Below are 18,050 nucleotides of genomic sequence, written 5' to 3' on the forward strand. Positions count from 1 at the left end.
TACCATCTCTGTACTGTGCTAACTCAGATGTACGGGACTATAGTATCAGCATACCATCTCTGTACTGTGCTAACTCAGATCTACAGGACTATAGTATCAGCATACCATCTCTGTACTGTGCTAACTCAGATCTACAGGACTATAGTATCAGCATACCATCTCTGTACTGTGCTAACTCAGATCTACAGGACTATAGTATCAGCATACCATCTCTGTACTGTGCTAACCATCTCTGTACTGTGCTAACTCAGATGTACAGGACTATAGTATCAGCATACCATCTCTGTACTGTGCTAACTCAGATCTACAGGACTATAGTATCAGCATACCATCTCTGTGCTTCCTAAGGATGAGTGATTGTTTGAACTGAGTGGGAATCTGTTCCACCCCATTCCTGCATGTCTGTACCCACCAGAGGCAGACCAAGGCCAGTTCAGATCGTGTCTGTGGTCGGGGAAGTTGTTCCAAAGATAATGGGCCTAACCTGGGTGGCCTCGGTCTCTATTCCATGCATGCCTGCTGTGGACCTCAGCATGCCTGTCATGTCACATGACTGCTCCAGTCATATGATCTGGCTCAAGCTGTGTTGCTGTACAAGATGTGTTGCTGTAGTTGGATTGTTGAGAAATCAGTATTTATGCTAAATTGCTGTAGGAACATCTTCCTACTACCTTGGCAAATGTAGCCATTGTATCCTACTATATCCAGTGTACAAAATAAACAAACATTCTAACTATTTCAAACTTTAATTATTTTCTAATTGTACAAAAAAAAAAATACAAAACCCCATCCAATGCCTATAAACACCATACAAACTAGACAAACAAACGAAAATAACACAACACATATATTTAGAAAGAAGGCTTTACAGCAGAGAGAACAGTTCAGATAAGACAAACCAAAGTATTACACTCCATTTCCAAAGCTGTACAAACCATTACCATTTCCTTTAAGATTGCCCATGTACTATAAGACTGAGGTAGCCTAAAAAAACATAGAAATATTAAACTAAAACAAAGAGAGAATGGCTACACTGCTGACCAGTCTAGCCTAGGGATAGATAGAGGATACCTAATGTCCTTCTTTAGGAGACCCTAACCCTCCAGCATAAATCTACATAGATTTACTCTCCTTTCATGACAAAGTCTCAGCATTTAAGAGGATATTCCCCAACTGAAGCCTGCCTCTGCCTCTGTGTGCCTTCCTTCTGGATAAGTAACTATTTATTACATCCCTGGGTATGAGTGGTTTAAACAGATCCATGTTCTGCATCCTTTGTGTAATTTACAAATCATTACCTAGTGCATGAATCCTAACAGAAGCTAAGCCTGCTGATAGGAACACTTGGCACACCTTTCTCACATTGGACTGTATAAGACACTCTTTCTACAAAACCTGCAACATTCAACTGTCTTAAGTGGGGACAAATTCAACCTATCTTGGAGTATTTCTCTTATTCAATCAAAACACATGGCATCAAGAGAGGAAAGGGGCGAATGAAGCAGTGAGCTATTATAAATACAGAATCATTTATCAAACAAGAACATTGTTCATCTGTGAATGTCCTTGGATTAAGCCAGATATGCCACCATTTTGAAAGCCCTGCCCACACAGGCTCCCATTGCCTTCCTGAGCTCACAGTGGACAGAATATCGCTACAATGTTTTTGTACCTTAACCAGATCGTCTGAACATTATTGACACTGGAAGTTGTACAAGCTGTATTCAGGAAAGGTTTCTTTTCCTTGGAGGTATTGCCTTCCCCTCCTCCTCCTCCTCCTCCTCCTCATTCCCCTTCCTACGCAACCCCTAAGTCTGTCTGTCTCTGTCTGCCTGTCCACTGTGAGCTCGTCCAGCATGCCAAACACAGATCCTCTCCTAACTCAAGCACCATGGCCTATCCGCCAAAGGTAAAGACCACAATGAAAGCATAAATGGGTTGGGAAAGCAGAGACAAGCTACAAAATACATTATAAACACATAAAACTGTCAATATACACCCATTTAAGAAGGAAAAAATGAATTAATTAAATCTGTACAGAATGATTAAATACAGTGATCAATATACATTCCTGTGCATGGAGACCAATGATTCACTTTTGTATTAAGAACATAAAATATAAACAAATATGACATATTTGATTTGAAATCGAACTACATGTCAAGACGCAGAGTTCCAGCACCAGCTGTTCTATTGGTCTTTGATGTTACACATCATTTTGCATTAACGTTTGTGTATCTTACAAAAATATCCACATCTGGGGTTTAAAGGTGAGAAGGGTAGGAGAAGGCAGAAGGGTTCTTTGCGATGTTAGCCACCGAATTGAGCAGTCAGCTACTATTTATTAGCTAAGAGGGAGAAGTGTCTGTTGGTCCAATGGGAAGTTCTGCATCCTCCCAGAGTGGGGGACAGAGACAGATGGGAGGAGTTGCCATGGCATCAAACCTGTGGGCACTTCCTGCCCCTTGAGAGCAGATGGGGGACCCTGTTAGTCCCTGAACCAATGAGTGGGAGGCCCTGAGATGGAGGAGACTCACTCCCTCACAGCAAAAACACGGAACGAGCCACCCTCTGGATTGCTCTTACTGCAAATGAGAAGTGAGAGAGACGGTTACATTGAGCATTCATTCATGAACTCAAACAGTTAACCAGTGTCCTTTCAACTCATTACTAAGATAAATCTAAAGATAACTACAATAATATAAACCATATTGCTGTCAAGTCAGTCAGTTGTTTTGTAGACCAAATGTATTTTTGTCATTGATCGTGTGTGGCTCCAATTCAAGTCAGCCTGTTGCTCATGACATCCTACAGTAAGAGTAGCGTAATCACAGTGGTCGTATCTGGGAACATGACTCAAACACTGGCTCATTGTTAGCCATGCTGTTATAGTGATTGAGTGATCTTTCCAACAACCACTATTGACTACTGTGCTGGGCCTGACGGCTTTGTTATTAATTCATTAGTGGAGAGGCCCTGAAGGCCTGCCAATCTCAGTAATCACAGGATGATGCCCGTCCCATTGGCATCAGATCGGCTGCAATTATCTGCAGAGGGAAGCACTGAGTCAGCCGCCGACAGCTTTTCCATCCCCAGGTAAATGGATAGGCTGTGATTATTTCCTCCTTATTAAAGAGCCGTCCACCCAACCAGCTACGTGTACGCCCCACTTCCTAACAGCTGGGTCATCACTTGGACAGAAGTCAACCTCTGGATCAGTCTCTATCACACCGGGGGCTGACTGTTGATGGCCATGGTTGTAATACTATACTGTTCCCTGTCACTGACAGCCCATGTCCTCACCCACACTAAGGTTAAGGTGAGGCTCCCAGTGAGGGGGCCCTTGATTTCAGCATTAGATTCCACTGTACTCTAGCTCAGCTGATTTTGGCCATGCAGCACTTTGCACACTCCATTGAATGTCCGGGTAAAGTAAGCAAAGAGTTCATGTGTGGGCCGTCCGCACACCAAACCACACCATTACTCTTGCACGCCTGTGTGCCAAACATGGACTTGGCGCCAATGGCTTCCGTGCTTGAGCCCTAGACCTCTGTCTGACAGGGGAGGGGTGTGCGAGAGAAGGGTGTGCGAGGGAAGGGTAGGGAGAGGGCAGGGAAGGGTATTTTACAGGGGAAGAGGAGGATAGAGCACCCACCTCTCTGACTGGATGCCGTTCTTCAGGACGCCAACATAACTCTTCTTCTTATCCAGGGCCAGGACGTCCACGTAGCCCCCGCCGGCTTGGATCACCCCGGCATGGATGGCTGCTCGGCAGATACTGGAGCGCTGAGGGAGGGGAGATCAGAAGAGAGGGTTCAATATACCTCTCATGCGATCAGATACAGCACTCATGGCGTATTATTCCATTTCACTATATCAGTAAAGCTTCTTGTATTCGGTACAGTGCAGGCACATACAGTGCACAGAGCCACACCAAATACAGTCAGTGTATTCGTTTCCAGAGCATTCCATTTCTACAAATCCTGTACAAATCCTGTACATGTACATTAGCAAGGCCGAAGCCAGGCACATCATTATCAGGATGTAAACTGCTGCCCCACTCTGGATTACAGATGACAGACAGCAGCAGAGAGCTGTACACTCCACACATGGTTCTGAGGCAGGGCATGGTGCCTCCTGTCCCCCAGTCCGAAGCACTGAGTCTGGCTCCAGTGTGTCAGACCCTGGGTCCTTATCACTAACCTGGAAGCTCATTCATCATACTCCATCACACTGGTCTAGCCTAACACAGGCCACATTCCCTGGTGTCTGGTGAACCGGACAGGTGTCTGGGGACTTCTGTCATGTCAATATAGGCCTGTACTTCTCCTTCTGCTGTTTTTTGCTCAGTGTTAGTTGGCGCTGTGAGTGTTTAAGTGTTAGAATCAGGCTCTGCCCTGACAAAATACAGTCATTGGGCTCTGTTTGAGATCTCTGGGAAACTGCTGTGTCCAGTTGGACTACATCTAAGTGAAATAATGTTGGTGGAAAACAAGAGTCGTCAAGTTCGTTCGAGGCAAGAACACGTAAAACATCAACTTCATGTAACTGGGTCAATTTAGGTCCAAAATTGTTCCCAGGGGAGCATCATTATTTGTTTCACTCCTTTCACCCACTGCAGTATCACATTAGTTTACACATGCAATTTGCAACTTAGGCCAGAGGTGATTTTAGAATGACATATGGCGTCTCTCCAATGGCATATTATTCTCTATATAGTGCATTCCTTGTCACTAGAGCCGTATGTGTCTCTGGCCAAAGGTAGCGCTCTGTATGGAGTATAGTGTATCACTTGAGATTTGTCCTCGGGTCATTAGGAAGTGATAGAGGTGATCTGACAGGAACTGAGGTGATGTGACAATAATGGAGGTGACAGTGTGTCCCACTGCTCCTCCCTCTCTGAGACTAGTCCTAAAGCCCTCTCCTGACACAGTCCAATGCCTCAGGCCTCAGGCATGCAATCTCTGGGCCAGTTATGAGTCAGTTAGTCAGCCAGCCAGGACTGAGCAGCTGTGTGTGGTCGAACTCAGCACTGGGAGAGACATTACTGGCGACCATTACAAGGCCTGCATCACCAGTGCTCCAATTCCAACTATGTTCACACCGCTATTCAGAAGTTGCTCGTGGTCGCCTCAGGCCACAGTCTCTTAAGTGCTCAACGGGGCAAGACCACACTCATCTGCTGTCCAACATAAATCAGGTCAGTATTCCAGTCAGATACAGTTCTCTGGGGAGCAGACACACTGAGGTGTATCTGTCTGGCAGGCCCAGTGGGGACAAACGTTTTGTCCTCTGTCAGTATGACCTCTCAGCATGGTCAGGAGGATAGGACAGGCATGTTGAGGCCCTTCTGGTATACCCAGTGACTAGGTCCAGTACTTACCTCTGTGTAGAAGCTGTTCCCAACCACCGGAGCCCAGTAGGATGGCTCATTCTTGCAGTTGGCCGGACAGAACACTCTGAGGGAGAGACACATTGAGATTGCACTATTATTGACAAACACAATTGAATGGGCAGACCCATGATTTATGTTGCAACAATGAGAAATGCAGGATTTATGCACGAATTTGCCATTTAGCTAAAAGTAATGTATGTCATGTTATGAATAACCCCGACACATTTTCCATAGAACTTCTGTAGAACAGAGGAAAGACTGACGCTTCTTTCTAGCAGAGTCTGCATGTTTAAGAGATTCCAGTGGTTTTGTACTGAAGGTTTAAAGAATTTGGCCCAGAGCAGGAATCTGACTCTAATTACATTTTGCTTACAAAGCAAAGCCCTTAATTCACAAGTCATCACTTCTTGTTGTGCGTGTGAAACAATGGTGGGGGGAGAGGAGCTGGGCACCTTGGGCAGTTGGAGTAGGGCTTCTTGAAGGGGCAGATCTCCACCACTGTTGCATAGCAGTCCACTGATTGTCCTGTGGTACAGAGAGGAGACATACGCCATCAACAGCTGCAAAAGTCATCAGGTGAAGAAGATAAAAACAAGGGTGTGCATGCTCCACTTATTCTGGAAAAAGTTTGACTTACTTTCCACTTTGGACACCACAAATGCATTGCCGGCTTTGTATTTACTGTGAAGAGATCAAAGTCAGGCATTAGAAGAGCATTACATTTCAGGAAATCATTCATTTCACAAACCATGAATGAGCATAGCAGGCAGAATGACGACAGAAAATAAAGACTGCCAGAAATATCTACCTGAATGACTCAATGCCGTTCTTTGTTGCCTTGACGAAGAATGGCAACTTGTCTTTCCTCGTAGTGTCCACCAGACCACCATTGTTATTGATGATGCCATAGTGCATAGCAGCACGACAGATACTTGATTGCTGGAAAAATAGAAACAGAATCCTTAGAAACACATTCAGGCATACTAACTGTATAGTGTGAAATGTTGGACTTCAGTGTGAGACTCACCACATCATAGAAGAGCGCCCCCCACACTTTCCCTTTCTTGTTCTGGCAGTTAGCAGGGCAGTTGAATCTGTTGCAGGTTGCTCCCTTGCACTTGTCACGCATTTTGGTCTCACACTTGATGTTTTGGGCTGTGGACAACAAATAAAGGACTGGTTAATTAGGGATTTCAGTGGCATTCCTTCCCAAACAGTACATTCAAACAGTCAACTTTGAAAGTCCCCACCACAATTCCCACTAGTCAAACTCACCAAGGAAAGTGCTGGTGGGAGCCTTGGGAGTGGAGGGCTTGGGAGCGGAGGGCTTCTTGGGAGCAGCAGGCTTGGGTTGGGGTCTGGGGACAGGCTTGGTGGTGGTGCGGGGTGACATGGGAATCTGAGCTTTCTCCACCTCGTTCATGTCCTCAGTCTCAGAACGCTGAGAGTCCCCCTTGAAGCAAAGGTTGTCCCTGCAGCTTCCTCCATAGCTAGGAGGGCACTGGGAGCATGGGCGGCCATGTTGGTAAGGGGCCTCTCCGATCCAGTTACCCCTGGGGAGGAGGAAGGAGCACAGTGGTCAGGATGACTGGCTGGAAACTAATCAGCACTCAGCCGTCACGGCACATGGCCTAGTAATTATTCATGTGTTCTTTGCACATTATCACACACTCTTAAAACCTTGAGTCCAGCTGGATAATGAAAACACACACGCTGTCCCTCTGGAAATTAAATGAGGTCTGTCTGGAACATTCTGCTTAGGACCTGTTTCTCTTTCCCCTTCCTTTATTATTTTTATATTTGAACTTCTGCTGGAATTTCAGAATTGGCCTCAATGTGTCATGAAATACTTCTTAGACAGACACTTTAACTGTAACATTAGACAGAACAATTCATACCCTGACATGTGCCCTCAAAAGTGTTTGGTATTAGGTAAACACCCCATGTGGTGGTAAGAAGTATGTAAAACAGAACACTGGAGACACGATATGTGAATGAGTGGGGAAATGAGAGTAATGTTAGTGAGTTGGTCTTACTTGGGGGAGTAGTTACAGACGAGGTAAACAGCGTTCTCCCAGATCTCCCCCCACACGTTCATCCTGGGACACACGTGCACTGCACACCCCACACGACTAGTGGTGGCCCAGACCAGCTGCAGAGAAGACAACACTTCCATTAACATTGTTATTATAAAAGGATATTCGCATCGCTGACTCTTTCTTTCTATGACCACACATCCATCTCCACTGACACAGTTCCTCAGCTCCACATAAAAGTGCAGACAACTCTACGAGCTGAAACTATTTGACCTGGAGCCCTGCAGCCTTTGAAAGGGCCTGACATGGGTGTCTATGGAGGTCAGAGAAAGAGCCTCACAGACACATTAGTAGGAAGCACCATGTCACTGTAGACCTCTCTCCTTTTCTCACTCATCTCTCTCGACCCTCATAGATCCCTCATTCCTGCCACAGGAAGTGGCTCCCATGCTGGGGTGTTGGAGGCAGATTGATGGGGCCACAGGGGCCCTTAGAAGAGGCTGCTCTTTCATTCGGCCCCAGTCAGAGGGAGATAGAAGTCGAATGTGACCACAGTTTGTTTCCTGCGACATTCTGTGATCATTCTCATGATCCAGTTTAATAATGTAAATAAATGATACTGGCAGTGGCTCGGACTGAACAAAGACAACTCTGGACAGGCCCACTTCCTCTGTCAATATGGAGAGGTAGTTCAATCAAATCAAAGTTCATTGGTCACATGTACAAGGTACAGTGAAATGCTTGCTTGCTAACTCTCCTCAACAATGCAGTACAATAACAGTATCAATCAAAATTCAAACGCCAAATACAAAAGTGAAAAAATAACAAGCATTATAGTAATACAGTTTTTTTAACTACTTAAATGTAAAGCTACAGGCATCCCCTATGGATTTGACAGGCAGGCAGTCCTACTACTGAGAGCTTGTTACATGACTCCAATACCACACTTTCCCCCTGTACCCCTAATTCTCCTTCCTCCTCCTCTCTCTCTGACTCTCACTCCTCTCCCCTCTCTTTCAGGAATGTGTTTCCCTTTCCTGGGCCAGTGAGAGGCCACAGGCAGTATTGACTTAGGGACAATGACTCAGCATAGACACCACACTGCTACACCACTACAGCATACACAGAGATGTGATGATGAGGGCTGGAGCCTGTGGTAAAGCTCTGTGTCATCCCAGAGAGAGACTATGAGGATACTGACCCGGAGGGGCTAGCATAACCTAGCTTAGGAGTGTTATGGTAGGGATTGGACCCCAACTATGCTACGCTACACTAGTATGTCTAGAAAATGAAAGGCAGAAACAAGGAGAGGGTGTTCAGACTTGGCATTGTTCCCCGCATTCCATCTTCAAAGGAATCCAGGTCAAGCACAGAGACGATTGGTGTGTCTGGGAAGTGTTTCCAGATGCTAGTGACCTGGTTTCCCATGTGAAGTATGCAGATGCAGGAGGATGAGTCGGGCTGTTTTCACAAACCCATCCCAGCTACAAAGTAAAGTCTATGAGGAGAGGAGGCTAATTCTCCCTCTTTGTCCCCCTCTTGTCCCTCTCTTCCCCTCTGTTTATTCCTCTTTCTACCACTTTGTTGCACCCTTTCTGATGTGATGGTTTAATGGTCCTGAGGCAAGCACATATCTTCCCCTGTCACTACACTACTGTGCCCCCATGTGGTCCTATGGTAACCACACTGTTTAAGGCACTCCCCCTGTTTTTAGTTCATGGACACCCATTGAAGAGGCTGCAGGTAACGCGTTGTTTTTACACAGGACCTGAATACCTGCAGCATCACATTTAAAAGTCACGTGCTGTCCATTATATAATGATGGTAGAAAGGAGACTTATGATCTTGAACACTGCACAGGCTCATGAACTCAAAGCTCCAAATTCAGAACCCCCACCCCCTTTCTCCCCTAGCCAAGACTCACCTGGGTGTAGTGGGTGCACATGGGCCCTGAGCAGCGGTCGGGACACCAGGGATTGCACTCATGTTGGTAGGGGTAGGTGTAGTCCTTCACCTCATCATACCAGGCCTGGACGTGGTAGGCCGGGGAGCGGTACCTGTAGACACAGAGGGAGCAGCATCAGCCTCAGCAGCACAGAGAGCTCATACAGGAGGACCTCCAGCTGCCAGGGCCACATGAGGGATATCTGAGGGGGCTGCCAGGTGCTTTGGCTGAGCTTGAGACGCACTGCACCAGCCTCCCCTCAGGCCTCCACTGATTAGTCCGGTTCTGACCCAGCAGACACACTCACAGTCTGTTTCCCTACAACATCAGGGAACATGAGCCATGCTGAGAAAAAATTACAAAAACTAAACACGGCTCCACAGCCTGTCGAATCAATTATGGCCCTTTATTGTAAACATCTCTTTTTACGGTATTGAAAAGTGCTGAGACTACAAAATCGCAGTGGAGAAGGAGAAAAACAGCCCTAGCCGGTGCTGGCATCAGAAGAGAGAGGGGGAGAGGGGGGCTGTGTGAGAGAGAGAGAGAGAGACTGTGTGAGAGAGAGAGAGAGAGACTGTGTGAGAGAGAGAGAGAGACTGTGAGAGAGAGAGAGAGAGAGAGAGAGAGAGACTGTGTGAGAGAGAGAGAGAGACTGTGTGAGAGAGAGAGAGAGAGAGAGAGAGAGACTGTGTGAGAGAGAGACTGTGTGTGAGAGAGAGAGAGAGAGAGAGAGAGGGGGGGCCGTGAGAGCTCAAGTGAGCGGATTCCCGGAATGGCACCTGCTGAGGGAGCCCTCCACTGTCATACACAAAGAGCCCCACTGTCAGGCTGCAATGCTCTGAATACCCTAACAAACACACAGCACAAATACATACACTGAGTATAGCCAACATTATGAATACCTTCCTAATATTAAGTTGCACTCCACCCCACCTTTGCCCTCAGAACAGGCTCAATTTGTCAGGGCATGAATTCTACAAGGTGTCGAAAGCTTTTCACAAGGATGCTGGCCCATGTTTTGAAATGTTTAATTTGAGTCATTTAGCAGATGCTCTTGTCCAGAGCAACATACAGTTAATGCATTCATCTTAAGATAGTTACTGTAGATGGGACAGCCACATATCACACAAATAGAAAGTACATTTTTCTTCAATAACAGTTATCAGTAGAGTCAGAGCTAGAAGGAGAGGTGGAGTGTGTATGTGTGTGGGGGGGGGAGTCGGGCGAGGAGGAGGATTATTTAAGATACTGTTTGGAGAGCCTAAAATAATATTTTGTGTCAGCCCAATTGAGACCTAGACAACATCCGTGGATTTATTCTCTCTTAAGACATGGTTTAAGGTAGTTAAGCAAAATCCTTTAGACAGAGGTCAAATTGCTGAGTTGGCCCACATACGACCCCAGCTTCATCCCTGCAACTCAGGACAGCAGATTTAAACGGTGGATGCAGAAAGGCATCACATCATTCAGTACAATTATAAGGAATGGGAACCTAGAGAACTTCCAGGACATAAGTTAAAAACCATGGCTTGGATAAACAAGATTTTTACAGATATCTACAAGTTCGGCACTATTTCTTACGGGAGATAAAAGTGATTGACCCTCGAACACCTCAAAACTGTATCCAAGTATTCACTAACACATACAAATTGGGGAGTATCAAAAAAACTATTTCCAATCTTTACTTGGGTGATCAATCCTCAAAGAAACAAACTACTATCTACAAACTATATTAAACAGAAATGGGAGGAGGAACTTAACATTGAAATAACTGATGAAACATGGTTGAACGTATTAGAGACTCAACAAAGCTCCACCAACTCAAGGTCATGGAGTGAATTCTGTTGGAAGAATGTTATACGTTTCTTCATAACACCTAAACTGAAATCAAAACAGACTGGTTCCCTACACACTTGTTGGAGAGAATGCGGACTATCAAGGGTGGATCACTCTCAAAGATTTTGGTCCTGCCCCGCAATCGAAACAAACTGGGGAGAGATAAGATCTAACATTGGAAAGATAATGGGTTTTGACATAGAACAAACATTAATTTCTTTGTACTGTAATTCAAAGATGATGTCACTGTTACTACTCTGATGAACGTGTGCACGCTGTAACTGACAGATCTTTTTTGTTGTTCTTTTACTTCATTTGTACTTTCTTTGTGTTCCTCAATAAAAACAAAATAACATTTGAAAAAAATATACTTTTTGAAGAGGTAGGGTTTTAGATGTTTTCGGAAGATGGGCAGGGACTCCACCATTGGGGTGCCAAGACAGAGAAGAGCTTGGACTGGGCTGAGCGGGAGACGCCCTCCCATAGGCATCCAAAAGTTGGCTAGATGTGATTTGGGTGATGGACCATTCTTGATACACACGAGAAACTGTTGAGCATGAAAAAAACAGCAGTGATGCAGTTCTTGACACAAACCGGTGCGCCTGGCTCCTACTACCCTACCCTGTTCAAAGTCACTTAAACCTTTTGCCTTGCTCATTCACCTTCTGAATGGCACACGGCAGGGTAGCCTAGTGGTTAGAGCGTTGGACTAGTAATCGAAAGGTTGCAAGGTCGAATCCCCGAGCTGACAAGGTACAAATCTGTTGTTCTGCCCCTGAACAAGGCAGTTAACCCACTGTTCCTAGGCCGTCATTGAAAATAAGAATTTGTTCTTAACTGACTTGCCTAGTAAAATAAAAGGTAAAAAAAAAAAAAAATGTCTTAATTGTATCAAGGCTTAAAAATCTTTCTTTAACTTGTCTTCTCCCCTTCATCTACACTGATTGAAGTTGATTTAACAAGTGACATAAATAAGGGATCATAGTTTTCACCTGGTCAGTCTATCGTGGACAGAGCAGATGTTCAAAATGTTTTGTTCACTCAGTGTACATCCGCACCTAACAGCCACACTACAGACTCATAAAGACTCAGTAGCAGACAGAATAAAGCACAAAGAGTGTGTGTGTGTGCGAAGTGTACATGCATTCGTGTGTGTGTCACATTGTCTTACCTGCCCCAATGAACGGCGAGGTTCTGACCGATGGACATGAGCAGGTCATTAGGTCCATGTTCCCACTGGCATGCCTCTGCCCAGTGAGTGGCTGACCTCTCCAGCTCATCATCCCAGACCTGGAAACACACAAATAACACTGTTAGAACAAAGTTGTAACACTAAAACTCACACATTTCAGTAATATTAATGACAGCAAAGGGGTCCACACTGTGACACACTCCAACATGTGATCAGTGAACAGTGAGACAGACCCATCAAAACTACCTGCATCCATGACCATCACCACAGATCGACTTACCCCAGCTGCTTTAATATCAGGCCCCCAGGAAGATCCCCTTCATATAATAACTGCTCCTCCTGTCTCCTCATAGCTACCTACCTAAGCACTAGCTACCTTTGTAGGCCTCTGCTCTCCCTCTTTCTTCCCAGGGAGCTGAAATTGATCTGGATACAAGTAAAACATTAGCTTTAGCCCAGGAAATGTGAGTGGAGCAGCGCCTGGCCTCACTCCACTACAAATCCCCAGCAATCACAGCTGAATTAGGCATATTTTCTGAGCGGGTTTCTCTCTCTACCCGTGGAAAAGAGGGTGGAAAGGGGGGGATGCACCTCATCTCTGCCACTACTCTCACCACCAGGATATGGGGGAGGAGGGGACTGGTACAGTGTGGCGCCTCACAGTGTCTCTCCCCAGTACATTTCCAGGCCCTTGGTGGTCACCACCACCACACATACAAATACACACACATACATATGCATGCCAGCTCGGCTATACCCCCAGTCCTTTCCTCAGAACCAAGCTTGTTGGCTGAGGCCTGGCTTAGAACAGCAGAGCAGGGCAGAGGGAGACTTCATGGCCCTTCCTCTCCTGCCAGACCACAGTCACACAGACAAGACATCACACTGTCAGTACTACATCTGTACTACCCCCCCCCGAGTCTGTCCATCTAAACTATATTAACCTTAAACTCAGCACACCCTCTTACCCAGTCACCACATTCCATAAACACTATCGCTCTCAATAACATTCAGTGCTCTCTCTTCTCAACAGTCCCCTTCCCATTATATCCATCCCTCCTTCATGTAGCACTCCGTTTCTCCTCCACTGGCCACTCTGGCCTCACTCATTCTCTCTGTCCTCCCCTGGCCTACCCCGTCCTCATTCACCCCTCTCTGAAGTGTCTGACTACCAGCAGGTAGTGTAGAGTCAGTGTAATTATCCTCCCAGTAAACCAGCTCCTCTCCAGGCTGCCAGCAGTTGACTACCATGAGCTCATCTTTTCCAGGAGAGAAGATTGTTGTCGTGCTGGGCTCAAGCTTGAAAAATACTTATTCATGTTACCATACTTGAACTTATTGATGACTTTACATGTATAATGAATGTATATGTTGGGGTCAATGTAGGGCGGATAGAACCTAGGAGTAGGGGAAGTTACTGTGTGAGACAAGGGGGAGTGCAGAAAGTTTACATTCTGTCAAAACATGGTATTGTTAAATATCATGGAGCCTAAGGAGAAAGACAAAGGGAAAACAGTCTGGTTTCAGTCACTGATAAGGGAGGACAGTTGTGGACCAGGGTGAGGAAGAAGGCCCGAGGTCAGGTCAGATGAAGTGAGAAGGAAACAGCCTTATTACACACATATACTTCCACACCCAGGAAGGTTCTTGCATCAGGCAGGGCCATGGCGACAGTGAGAGGAACCAATTAAGTTCCTGACAAGCAACAGAGATGTATTGGCTGTCTAGATGTGCAAGGAGTTGACTGCGCCTAGTAGGAAAGCATAAATATTTGTTCTCGTGTAATCATGTCTTTGTCTTTGCAGCTGTATGAACCAGTGGGTGAATAAACTTGGTTTGAGCTTTTTCTAGATGTCCATGAGTTTTTACTCTGTTTGTTCAGAACCTAACAGTAGTAAAACCCAAAACCCTCCCACTGAAAGCGGAGCCTATAAACACTCACCTACATTATATCCCTGTCGCATAAACATAAGACCTTGGTATTTCCTGAGCAACAGAGACTGATACTGCCACGGTCAGCCAATACCAATGGCAACCCTAGAGCAATTAGGGATTTTTCACCTTTAGTACCCGCAAAACACCAGTCTCAACGTCAACAGTGAGGAGGTGACTCTTGGATGCTGGCCTTCTAGGTAGAGTTCCTCTGTCTGTGTTCTTCTGTCCATCTTAATCTTTTATTGGCCATTCTGCGATATGGCTTTTTCTTTGCAACTCTGCTTAGAAGGCCAGCATCCCGGAGTCGCCTCTTCACTGTTGACGTTGAGACGGGTGTTTTGCGGGTACTATTTAATGAAGCTGCCAGTTAAGGGCTTGTTCTGTGAAGGGATTAGTTCACAACGTTGTACGAGATCCTCAGTTTCTTGGCAATTTCTCGCATGGAATAGCCTTACTTTCTCAGAACCTGAATAGACTGACGAGTTTCAGAAGAAAGTCCTTTGTTTCTGGCCATTTTGAGCCTGTAATTGAACCCACAAATGCTGATGCTTCAGATACTCAACTAGTCTAAGGAAGGACAGTTTTATTGCTTCTTTAATTAGAACAACAGTTTTCAGCTGTGCTAACCCTAAATCCAAAAGGCTTTTCTAATGATCAATTCGCCTTTTAAAATGATAAACTTGGATTAACTAACACAACGTGCCTTTGGAACACAGGAGTGATGGTTGCTGATAATGGGCCTCTGCACGCCTATGTAGATATTCCATTAAAAAATTTGCAATTTCCAGCTACAACAGTCATTCACAACATTCACAATATCTACACTGTATTTCTGATCAATTTGATGTTATTTTAAAAATGGACAAAAAATGTGCTTTTCTTTCAAAAACAAAGGACATTTCTAAGTGACCCCAAACTTTTGAACGGTAGTGTACATTTCAGGATTGCAATTCTCACCATGTACTCCATGTTGGATGCGGTGGGGTAGACTTGTCCTCTCAGTTTGTTGTGCAGTTGTAGAATCTCCCCGCGGTCTGTCCACTGGATGGCCCGTCGGGTCCTACTACCCGCTGTGTTATCGGTGCTGTTCAGGTCATCCTGGTACCGGCTCAGTAGCTGCCGCAGCTCATTGGAGTCGGGCAGGAAGAGGGCAGCTCCTTCCCTGGCAGAGAGGACCAGGAGGTTGAGGGCAAGGGTGAGGGCTGAGAGCCAGAAGGGCGTGGCAGCAGTCATCTCCGGTCTCTGGGCGTCTGTGTCTAGGGCTCTGGGTAGGCAGACTACAGTGGGCAGCCTTGTGTGAGCTCTGGTTCTGAGCGCAGCAGAGACAATGCTGTTGGGAGAAAACACATTGTGAGCCGGCCAGCCAACAAAGCAGGCTACAGAGCAAAGCGCATGGCCAGACAGACGACTGAGCTAACGCAAGAGAACCCTGGGTTTTGCAATAGAAAACTGTACTAGAGGTATTGCTCCATTTTAATTGAGGCATTTTCACTGGTTTCAATACATCAGTCCGGAAATGATATCACAGCAGATCTCAACACATTGTGTACAAGTTGCATAACTATAACCACAAGAACAAGGTGGAGTCCCGAGAGATTTTGCAACAATTATCCACAGTACTGTAGTTTTCACAGGTGAGCCAATTAAATGAGTGGTATTACTCCATATCCAAGGATACACTCTCTCTACAAGGCGTTCAGTAGTCAAACAATATCTCGTCAGTTTAATCACCACATTGTACCTGATCATCTTCAGCTTGGCCAAATCCTTTCAAAGCTCTTTTCAGCTCTTTCATAATACAGCAATTAGCTGGGGATATCCTTTCAGATCCATAATAATGACAAATTGTAATCTTACATCGATTGCTCAACACAGTGACTAAGGAAATTCACATTGTTAATTAGTTTCTTCTTTTGTCGGAGTCTTACTCAGCCCCTTTGGAACTATGATCTATCGGTAAACATGACTGCAGATATTTCATTAAAGCCATCAATTGTCCTTAATGACCCTGTATTCCAGAGTGATATATAATCTGGGTGGAAAGAGAATAATCAGTCAGGTTCACTCTCCCAGGCAAAGAAGTCCATCATCTCAGTGACCTCTCTCTGATCCTCCTCTGGCTGACCTGCAAAATCACAATCTAAAACAGTAGAGGGAGAGAGGGAGTAGGGAAGAACTACAGCAGAAAAGGTTATTAGTTAATGAGAAAATGATGGATAGAGAGATGAAAATAGAGGGAGAGAAAGCCAAATAAAGAGAGAGGGGGGAAGAGTCAGATGCAGAGAACATTTTAGTATGAATATGAGGTAGTGTGGTTCTCATCCTCCTTTGCCGCAGCACACAGGGCACAAGGCAGGCTCCCAGCCTCAGCCACAACCCCATTGGCCAGGAGAAGACAAACAGCAGGGCTACTAAATCAGCCGGCAGGAGAAGGCATGGCAGAGAGGGAGAGAAGTAAAGAGAGAGCAGTCATACCACTGCTCCATGCATCCTTCAATTCCTCCTCTCTCTCTCAGCCTGGAACGGCGGCTTGAGGTCTGACGGCCGGTCTGTGTCAACACACTGTCACAGAGCCAAGCAGCCACAGCCAGCGATGGGAGCCAGCCGGCTGGCCTGAGGCAGCCCAACCATCCCACCACACCCCTCCTCTGGCCCTCTCTTTGTGTCCCTGCCTACCTTCTCACACCAAACCCACACCAGCCTTTATTTCTGGGCCTTTCTCATCATTCTCATGAATGTTATACCTGAGTGACAGACAGACAGAGCAGCCAGCCACTTACACACGCCACCCTGCCTACATACATATACAGGAACTGGTGAGCTTCCACCTGGTGGTTCTGCAGTAGCTCTTCTGTCCTATACTGCCCCCAATGTCAAACCTAGAAGTCTCACACATCAACACAACTCCCATTGGACAAGTTGACAACACATGCTCTGAGGTAAACCTGACTCAAAACAGCTATATTTTTGATATAAGCCATGTTGCACAGTTTGCATTTGACACCTGGGATGACATTATAGCACAGAAGCAGAAATGTGGACAGTGATGATGGCTGGAGCACTGCATGTGTTATAACAATGTTCAAGACAATATTGAAACGTTTAGTATTTCATGACCGGCTAATTCATTTACAACATCATTGATGAAAGAAAATCTATTTAAACAAACAAATGTTAACATATTCTTATCAAATCTGAACAATATAAAAACGTTTGAACTCAGGGGCACACAAAATCATAGAATTACATGGTGAATAGATGGTGCAGAATACATGTGATTAAATGTAGAAAAACATGCTAACCTCAATCACTGGCAATTATCGGCAATTATCCAAAAGCTTCTGCGCCGGTTGAGTATTTCCCGTTTGCTAAATTGGTGCTGAAGTGGAGCTGTACTCGTTGGCTGCGGTCCTAGAGGGCAGAGTAACTTTGTGACTTTTGATTAACTTTACCACGGCATCGCAGTGCTTTATATAGAGACCCCGCTGAACGGGCGATGAGGGAAACAAATCTTAACTCTCCTTTCTTTAGTCACTCCCACAGCTCCCTCCTCAAGAAGGCTATGTTCTTGGCAAGCATCATGCGCTCTGACGATTGATGTCGAAAGGAAAACACAAAGTATGTAATTCACTACGAAGCAGAGCAATCGAAATGCGTAATAGAGTTTTGTATAACTATTCTGTTTCTTTCCCAATCCAAAAGCTTTGCCAG

The 18,050-nt window shown here is 45.5% G+C and overlaps 1 protein-coding gene across 2 annotated transcripts; it reads right to left on the minus strand.

The window, feature by feature from the left end:
• Window positions 1-727: 727 nt before the first annotated feature.
• On the minus strand, window positions 728-17,846 carry LOC135548889 (cysteine-rich secretory protein LCCL domain-containing 2-like). Of its 2 annotated transcripts, none has more exons than XM_064978968.1 (13): window positions 17,642-17,846; window positions 15,297-15,669; window positions 12,384-12,502; window positions 9,356-9,488; window positions 7,432-7,547; window positions 6,671-6,948; window positions 6,423-6,550; window positions 6,204-6,334; window positions 6,033-6,076; window positions 5,848-5,920; window positions 5,384-5,459; window positions 3,656-3,786; window positions 728-2,585 (listed from the first exon to the last, which is right to left on the minus strand). In XM_064978968.1, exons 2-13 carry the CDS (start codon window positions 15,570-15,572, stop codon window positions 2,534-2,536), a joined length of 1,557 nt encoding a protein of 518 aa, XP_064835040.1. In that variant the 5' UTR covers window positions 15,573-15,669; window positions 17,642-17,846; the 3' UTR covers window positions 728-2,533. The 2 variants fall into 2 exon arrangements, with proteins under 2 accessions (XP_064835040.1, XP_064835032.1); XM_064978960.1 differs by lacking the exon at window positions 17,642-17,846 and adding an exon at window positions 16,815-16,970.
• Between the last annotated feature and the right edge of the window lie 204 nt (window positions 17,847-18,050).

This window comes from Oncorhynchus masou, chromosome 1 (assembly GCF_036934945.1).
Source record: "Oncorhynchus masou masou isolate Uvic2021 chromosome 1, UVic_Omas_1.1, whole genome shotgun sequence".
NCBI lineage: Eukaryota > Metazoa > Chordata > Actinopteri > Salmoniformes > Salmonidae > Oncorhynchus > Oncorhynchus masou.

Coding starts and splice junctions, on each gene's coding strand:
- LOC135548889 (XM_064978960.1), bottom strand. Junction 9,489..12,383: donor CTCGCCGTTCATTGGGGCAG/GTAAGACAATGT, acceptor CTGTGTCTACAG/GTACCGCTCCCCGGCCTACC. Junction 7,548..9,355: donor TGTGCACCCACTACACCCAG/GTGAGTCTTGGC, acceptor TCTTCTCTGCAG/CTGGTCTGGGCCACCACTAG.